Source organism: Strigops habroptila, unplaced genomic scaffold, assembly GCF_004027225.2.
Source record: "Strigops habroptila isolate Jane unplaced genomic scaffold, bStrHab1.2.pri NW_022045582.1_ctg1, whole genome shotgun sequence".
Taxonomy (NCBI): domain Eukaryota; kingdom Metazoa; phylum Chordata; class Aves; order Psittaciformes; family Psittacidae; genus Strigops; species Strigops habroptila.
In genome coordinates this window covers 25,001-33,252 of record NW_022651064.1, presented here as the reverse complement: position 1 = coordinate 33,252, position 8,252 = coordinate 25,001, and the positions used below count along the sequence as shown (strand labels likewise).

The following is an 8,252-nucleotide window of genomic DNA, read 5'->3' as shown; positions in this document are numbered from 1 at the left end:
ACACGGGCACTGCGACCCCCTTACAGGCACCGGGACCCCCCCAGAGGGACCAGAACCCCCCCAACAAGCAATGGGACCCCCCCAGCAAGCAATGGGACCCCCCCACCTGGACGCCCCCGTGCATCGGGACCCCCTCTGGGCACCAGGACCCCTCTGGGACCCCTCTATGAGCACCGGGGGCACTGGGACCCCTCACCCAGCGCTGGGACCCCCTCCAACACCGGACCCCCCCCCAGGACCGGGACCCCTCTAAGGGGACCGGGACCCTCCACGGGCACCGAGATCCCGCACCCAGTGGTGGGGCCCCCCCCGGGAACCCCCAACCCGGGACCAGGACCCCCCCCAGCCAGTGCTGGGACCCCAACCGGGACCCCTCGGGGACCGCCCCGAGCACAGGGACCCCCACCCAGCACTGGGACACCCTCAAGCACTGCCCCCCCCCCCCCCCTTCCAGCGCTGGGACCCTCACCGGGACCCCCCCAGCACTGGCACCCCCGTACCCAGCATTGAACCCCCACCTGGGACCAGGGCCCCCCCCGTGGCCACCAGGACCCGCCCCCCCCCCAGGACCGGAACCCAGCACTGGAACCCCCCCAAAGAGACACTTCCAGAACCCCCCCCCCAGCAGTGGGGACCCCCCCCCGGGACCGGGATGGGTGCCTGGGGGGGGTTCCGCTGGAGGGGGTGTGTGTGTGTCCCGCTCCCAGTGGGGTCCCACTGGGGGTCCCGCTGCCAGGGGGGTGCCTGGGTGCCCCCACTCCCCCTGCGGGTCCCTCCGGGGGTCCCTGTGGGTCCGTAGTGCGGGTGGGGGGTGCCGGGGGGGGGGTTCGCGGTCCCGGTGGGGGGGTCCCGAGGGGCTCCACCGCGTTGCGGTACCGGTTCCCGCAGCAGCCCCGCGTTGGGCGTGGCCTCGGGGGGAGGGCAGGGGGGGGGCCACGGGACACACACGGACACCAGTGCCCGAACTGGGACCCTCCACCTCAAAACCCCCCCCTCCATCCTCCCCATCACCTCCCAGTTCCCCCCATCACCTCCCGGTTCCCTCCATCACCTCCCAGTACCCCCCCCTCCCCGCCAGTATCCCCCAATCCCCCCCCAAAACCCTCTAACCCCCCCTCTTTCCACTCCCCCCCACTCTCTACCCCCTCCCAGTAACTCCCAGTGGCCCCCCCCGCCTCCCAGTACCCGCCCAGTACGTCTCCGCACCTCCCAGTACCCCCCCCCACCGCAAACCCCTCCCCAGTGCTACCTCATCATGCCCCATTAACCCCCATAAGGGGTCCAGTGACACCCCCAGGACTCCCCCAATGCTTTCCTCTCCATCCCAGTACATCCCAGTACGTCCCAGTGCCCCCCAGTTCCCCCCCCCCCCATACCTGGGCTCCCCTTCGCCCATGGCGCGCTGAGCGCCGGAGAGGGGCGGGGCGATGGGCGGGGAGGTGGGCGGGGCTATGAATCCCCGCCCACCTCCCCGCCCCGCCCCGCCCACCCCCTTTGGCCACGCCCCCTTTCTCTACCCCCAGCCACGTGTATTCAAGCCCCCAAAGCGCGCCCATTGCTTTTAAGCCCCCCCCTTTAATTTTAGGGACCCCCCCTCTATTTTAAGCCCCCCCATCGTCTCTGCGCATCCACAGCCTCCCATTAACGATCCCTTTGGGGAGGCTGCACCCCTCTAAATCCAACCTTGGGGTACCCCCATCCAATCTTGGGGTGCCCCCCCCCCAAAAAAAAAATCAGGGTGCCCCCCCGCCTTGTCCTTCAAGGAGATGGGTGCCCCCCCCCCCCCCCAGGCCTGCTCGGGATTAGCGCTGCCTGCTCACTGCGTAATCCGCTGCTGCAAGGTCAGGGGCGCACGAGGGTGGCCCCGTGACATGATTTAGGGGGTGTCCCCCCCCACCCCCATATCTTGACGCCAGGGTGGATTTTGGTGGCACAGGGACCCCCCTGTCAGGTGGGGGTCCCACAGTGACAAAGGGACCCCCGTATCCTGGAGCCTCTTCTGTCCCTTGGGTGATGCACAGTGACACGGGGACCCCCCCATAACCTGAGGACTCCCCTGTCCTCCAATGGCACAGTGCCCCCCCTTAACTTGGGGACCCCCCTGTCACCAGGTGAACCACGGTAGCACAGGGACCCCCATTATTTAGGACCCCCCCATCCCCAGGGTGTCTTCTGAAGCTGCAGGGACTCCCGTGACACAGGGACCTTCCATAGTTTGGGGACCCCCCTGTCCATAGGGTGACCGTCGATGACACAGGGACCCCCATAACTCGGGGACCCCCTTATCTCCTAGGTTACCCACAGTGACACAGTGACCCCCGTAATTTGGAGACACCCTGTCCCCTGGGGCTCCCACACTGGCTCATTGACTCCCCTAATTTGGGGACCCCCCTGTCCTCTGGGTCACCCACAGTGACACAGTGATCCCCATAGTTTGGGGACCCCCCCTGTCCCCAGGGTGTCCTCTGATGCTGCGGGGACCCCTATGACACAGGGACCCCCATGATTAGGGGACCCCCTGACCCCGGCAGTCCCAGGATGACACAGACACCCCCACAGTTTGGGGACCCCCTTGTCCCCAGGGTGATGCACGATAACACAGGGACCCCCCTAACGTGGGGACCCCCCTATCCTCTGGCTGACCCATGATATCAGAGGGACCCCAATTATTTAGGGCCCCCACTGTCCCTTGGCAGTCCCTTGGTGACACAGCAACCCCCCCAATGAATTGGGGCCCCCCTTATCCCCCAGGTGACCCTCAATGACACAGGGAACCCTCATTATTTAGGGCCCCCCCTCTGCTCCACGTGCCCCACACTGCCACAGGGACCCCTGTAACTTGGGGACCCCCTGTCCCTTGAGTGCCCCTCAATGACACACGGACCCCCGTTATTTAGGGCCCCCCTTTGTCCCACGACAGCACAGTGACCCCCATTATTTGGGACCCCCCCGTCCCCTGGGTGATGCACAATGACACAGGGACCCCCCATAACTCAGCCCCTCCCCGTCCCTACATCCCCCCTCCCTCCACAGCCCCCCCCGGCCACCCCCCACAGCCCCCCCCATTACCTGCCCCCCAAGCGGGGCCCGCAGCGCTGCGCCGCCGTCTCGTGTCCCGGGGGGGGGACACCGGCACCGGTGGGGGGGGGCTCCACGGGGTGGAGGGGGTCCGTGGGGCGCCCGGGGGGGTCCATGGCGGGGTCCCGGGGACGCTCCGGTTGCTCCGCTCCTGGGTGGTGGGGGCGTGGCCCCGACCCTTGGCTCCGCCCCCCCCCGTGGGGGGTCTCGGTCCCGGGGGGGGGCCGGGTCGTGTCCGTGTCCGGCCCCCCCCTTCGGGCCATTTACAGCCGGGATTAGAGGGGAGCGGATTAACGGGGGGGGGGGGGGCGATTAATGGGGGGAGAAGGGGGAGGGAGGGGGGTGCGATGGGGGTTGTGCTGGGAGCGCTGGGCTGGACTGGGGTGTACTGGGATGGACTGGGAGCACTGGGCTGTAATGGGCTGTACTGGGCTGTACTGGGAGCACTGGGGTGTACTGGAATGTACTGGGAGCACTGGCGTTTACTGAGCTGGACTGGGAGCACTGGGCTGTACTGGGGTGCACTGGAGTGTACTGGGACCAGTGAGGTGTACTGGGAGGACTGAGGTGTGCTGGGGTGCACTGGACTGGAATGTCCCAGTATGGCCCAGTGCTCGCAGTATGGCCCAGTGCTCCCAGTGGTCTCCAGTGCTTCCAGTACAGCCCAGTGTTCCCAGCATAGCCCAGTACAGCCCAGTATTCCCAGTGCACCCCAGTATGCCCAAGTGCTCCCAGCACCCCAATGTACCCCGGCACACCCCAGCCACCCAGTGCTCCCAGTATACCCGGTGCTCCCAGTACACCCAGTGCTCCCAGTATACCCAGTGCTCCCAGTACATCCCAGTGCTCCCAGTATGTCCCAGTGGGTACTGCTCATGAGGTGTCGGTGACATGGGGGGCCACAAGTGGGGTGACCCTCCCCGGGGACCCCCGTGGCACCCAAGGGGACCCCAGGACCCTCCAGCACCCTCCTGCTTAAAAGCGCGAGGGGCCCCTTTAAGAGGCGGGTCCAGGAGGGCACCGCCCGCAGGGGGCGTGGCCACGGACGGTGCAGAGCGCGGGAAACGCCACGTGGGGGCGCGCCAAGGGGCAGCGGGGGAGGGGGGTTCAGGACGGGGCGGGCTGTGCCCCCCCCAAGTGCCCCCAATGAGCCCCCAATGCCCCCCCAATGCTCCCCATTATCCCCCCCGTGGTCTGTGCCCCCCCCACTACCCTCATTACCCCCCAATACTCCCCCAATGCCCCCCATTGCCCCCATCCCCATGTTGTGCCCCCCCCCGTTCCCCCCATCATCACAGGAGCCCCCCAATATCGCCCCAGCTTTTTATTGGTACCGTTCAGAACGCGCCCCCCCCCCCCCCCCAGACCCCCTTCCCCATCCTCAGCACTCAATGGAGTCCTCCAGGAGCTGCAAGAAGGGAGGGGGCACCCTGGGGGGGTCCGGGGGGTCCGCAGCCCCCCCCTCCTCCAGGCTGTCCTCACTCACCTCCTCCAGCGCGGGCAGCGGCCCCCGGGGCCCCCCCAAAGTGGGGCTGTCCGGAGCCCCCCCCGAGGCTTCCCCGGGGCTGGGGGGCCGGGGGGGGCTGGGGGGTGGGGGCGGCGGGGAGCCCTCGGGGGGCGGGGACCCCGCCGGGTGCCCCAAGGAGTTGGCCTGAGGTTTGGGGGCGGGGGGGGCTGTGGGGCTGGAGCGGGGGGGGGGAGGCGGCGGGGGGGGCGGGGGGGGGGGTCCGAGCCCTCCTCACTGAACCCCTCGTTGGGGTAATAGAGGCTGGGGGGGGTCGGGGAGGATTTGCCGGCAGGGACCTGGGGGGGGGCACATGGGGGGGGTCAGAGGGGGGGATCCCCCCCCCATGGGAACCCCACCTTGGGAGACCCTCCGATGAGACATTCCCCCCCCATTGGATCCCCCCCCCCCCCATAGTGGGACACTCTCCCATATGACACCCCCCCCATCATAGGACACCCCCTCCCCGGGACCCCCATTCCTACAGGACCCTGTTATGGGACACCCCTCCAACAGACACCCCCCCCCCATATGGGACCCTCCCCATAGGGCACCCCCTTTGGGAGGGCCCCATGGACATCTCCCCCACAGCACCCCATCTTGGCCCCCCCATGGGACTTCCCCCCCTTGCAGTCTCCCCCACCTTGGGACACCCCCTCCCATGGGGCACCCCCCGTTAGGACAACCCCTTTGAGACCCCCCCAGGGACACCCCCATATGCGATAACCCCCAATGGGACCCCCCCATGGGACCCCGACCCTCTGCGACACCCCCCCATAGGAACCCCCATGAGCCCCCTTCACGAGACACCCCCCCTTAGGACACCCCCAATGGGACCCCCTCCATGGGACCCCGCTATGGGACACCCCCCAGCACCCTTTGGGGGTGTCTCATGGCAGCCCCCCCCACTTTGGGGGTGCCGCCCCCCCCACTCACCGGCTGGAACCAGCGCAGGCTCTGGGGGAGCAGAAGGGGGGGGTCAGATGGGGACACTGAGGCACAAGGGGGGGGTCCCCTCCCAGAGCCCCAAAACCGGGGGGAACCCCCATCTTAGAGCCCCACCTCTGAGGTGCGGGGCCGGGGGGGGCCGGGGGGGGCTGGGGGTGTGGGGAGGGTTTAGGGGTCCGGGGGGGGCTGGGGGTCCTGGGGGGGGGTGGGGTGCAGTGGAAGGGGCTAGAGGTCCAGGGGGGTGTTTGGGGGTGCAGGGGGAAGCTGAGGGTCTAGGGAGGAGTTGGGGGTTCATGGGGTGGTTTTGGGGCTCCGGTGGTGGTTTGGGGGTGCAGGGGTGGTTTTCGGGGTGCCGGGTTGGGCTTCGGGGTGCAGGGGTTGGTTTGGGGGTTCATGGGGCAGTTCTGGGGGTCTTGGGGTGGGTGTTTGGGGTCCCGAGGTGGTTCTGGGGCTGGGCTTCGGGGTTCAGGGGCTGCTTTTGGGGTTCATTGTGCGATTCTGGGGGTCCCCTACCACATTTGAGTACAGAGGGGCAGTTCTGGGGGTCCCAGGCTGGTTTCAGGGTACAGGGGCTGGTTTGGGGGTTCATGGGGTCGGTTCTGGGGGTCCCCTACCACATTGGGGTGCAGAGGGGTGGTTTTGGGGCTGGTTTCGGGTTGCAGGGGCTGGGTTTTGGGGTGCAGGGGGGCAGTTCTGGGGCTCCCCTACTACACTGGGGTACAGAGAACAGTTCTAGGGCTGGGTTTTGGGGTACAGGAGCAATTCTGGGAATGCAGGGGCTGGTTTTGGGGGGCGGGGGGCAGTTCTGGGGCTGGTTTTGGGGTGCAGGGGCTGGTTTTGGGGGTGCAGGGGCTGATTTGGGGGTGCAGGGGCTGGTTTTGGGGTGGGGGCTGGTTTTGGGGTGCAGGGGCTGGTTTGGGGTGCGGGGGGGGCAGTTCTGGGGGTCCTCTACCACATTGGGGTGCAGGGGCTGATTTTGAGCTGTGGGGCCTGGTTTGGGGTGCGGGGGGTGTTCTGGGGGTCCCCTACCACATTGGGGTGCGGGGGGGGTTCTGGGGCTGGTTTTGGGGTGCAGGGGCTGGTATTGGGGGTGCAGAGGCTGGTTTTGAGGTACAGGAGCAGTTCTGGGGGTGCAGAGGCTGGTTTGGGGTGCGAGGGGGTGGTTCTGGGGCTGGGTTTTGGGGTGCAGGGGCTGGTTGGGGTGCGGGGGGGCGGTTCTGGGGTGCGGGGGCTGGTTTGGGGTGCGGGGGCTGGTTCGGGGTGCGGGGGGGCAGTTCTGGGGCTGGTTTGGGGTGCGGGGGGGCGGTTCTGGGGCTGGTTTGGGGTGCGGGGGGGCAGTTCTGGGGCTGGTTTGGGGTGCGGGGGGCAGTTCTGGGGCTGGTTTGGGGTGCGGGGGCTGGTTTGGGGTGCGGGGCGGCCGGTTCTGGGGTTGGTTTGGGGCGCGGGGGCTGGTTTGGGGTGCGGGGGGGGCAGTTCTGGGGCTGGGTTTGGGGGTACGGGGCTGGTTTGGGGTGCGGGGGGGGCAGTTCTGGGGCTGGGTTTTGGGGCGCGGGGGGTGTTCTGGGGGTCCCCTACCACATTGGGGTGCTTCTCGATGGCGAGCGCCGCCCGCTCGGCCGCTCCGTGCTGCCGCTGCCGCCGCTTCATGGCGCGGAGCAGGAGGAAGAGGACGGCGGCGGCCACGAGCAGCAGCGCGGCCAGAGCCCCCCCCCAGCGCGCCCCCGCGCAGCGGCGCCGCGCCCGCCTCCGACGGGTCCCGGGGCGCTGCGGGCGCGACACGGACATGGGGGACCCGGCCCCGGGGGGGGGCTATATCTGGGGGGGCACAGGGCTATGGGGCGGGGGGGACCCCAGTATTGGGGGGCACAGGGCTATGGTGAAGGGGGTGCCTATATCTGGGGGTGACAGGGGAATAGAACAGGGGGGACTCGGCACCGGGGGGGGGAACCCACACTTTGGGGGGCACAGGGTAATGGGTGGGGGGAACCCGACAGTGGGGGTCATAGGGCAATAGGGCAGGGGGGACTCTGACTTTGGGGGTGAAGAGACCCACACTTTAGCGGACAGGGGAGGACCCCAACCTGTGGGTCACAGGGCAAGGGTGGGACGATGACACCCCAACTTTGGGGGTCAGAGGGTAATGTGGGGTGGGGGATCTGATATCTGAGGGAGGGCACAGAGCAATGGGGTGGGAGGAACCCATATCTGGGGGTCATAGGGCAATAGGGCAGGGGGGGACACCCCAACAATGAGGGTCACAGGCCTATAGGGTGGGGGGGATCCTGACTTTGGTGGGCACAAAGCAATGGGGGGTACCCATGTTTGGGAGATCACAGGGCAATGGGGCAGGGGGGGACCCCCACTTTGGGGGTGGGGAGACCCACATTTTGGGTGTCACAGGGCAATGGGTAGGGGGGAACCCAGCTTTGGGAGACACAGAGAAATGGGGCAATGGAGGAGCCCAATATCTGGGGGTCACAGGGCAATGGGGAGGGGGGGACACCCCATTTTTGGGGTCCCGGCTCTGTACCCGCCTGCCCCGGCCACAGCACCTCCAGCTCCACTGTGGCACTCGAGGTCTCCCCCGACTCCTCGTCCCGCGCCAGCACCTGGGGGGGACACGGGGGTGACATGGGGAGGGCACAGGGGGCCCCCCCCATTCGGATGCCTCAGTTCCCCCCCGCTCAATGCGGAGCCCCCCAGGATCCCCAATTCCCCCGTG

The 8,252-nt window shown here is 68.2% G+C and overlaps 1 protein-coding gene across 1 annotated transcript in view; it reads right to left on the bottom strand.

Moving 5' to 3' along the window:
* Window positions 1-4,387: 4,387 nt before the first annotated feature.
* The window catches only part of LOC115602890 (cadherin-related family member 5-like), a 16,962-nt gene continuing 13,097 nt past the window's right edge, over window positions 4,388-8,252 (bottom strand). The window contains exons 12-15 of the mRNA XM_030474327.1: window positions 8,061-8,139; window positions 7,106-7,294; window positions 5,519-5,539; window positions 4,388-4,881 (exon numbers count right to left, since the gene is read on the bottom strand). Coding sequence (XP_030330187.1) covers window positions 4,817-4,881; window positions 5,519-5,539; window positions 7,106-7,294; window positions 8,061-8,139 — 354 coding nt within the window. The 3' untranslated portion in view covers window positions 4,388-4,816. The remainder of the gene's footprint in view (window positions 4,882-5,518; window positions 5,540-7,105; window positions 7,295-8,060; window positions 8,140-8,252) is intronic.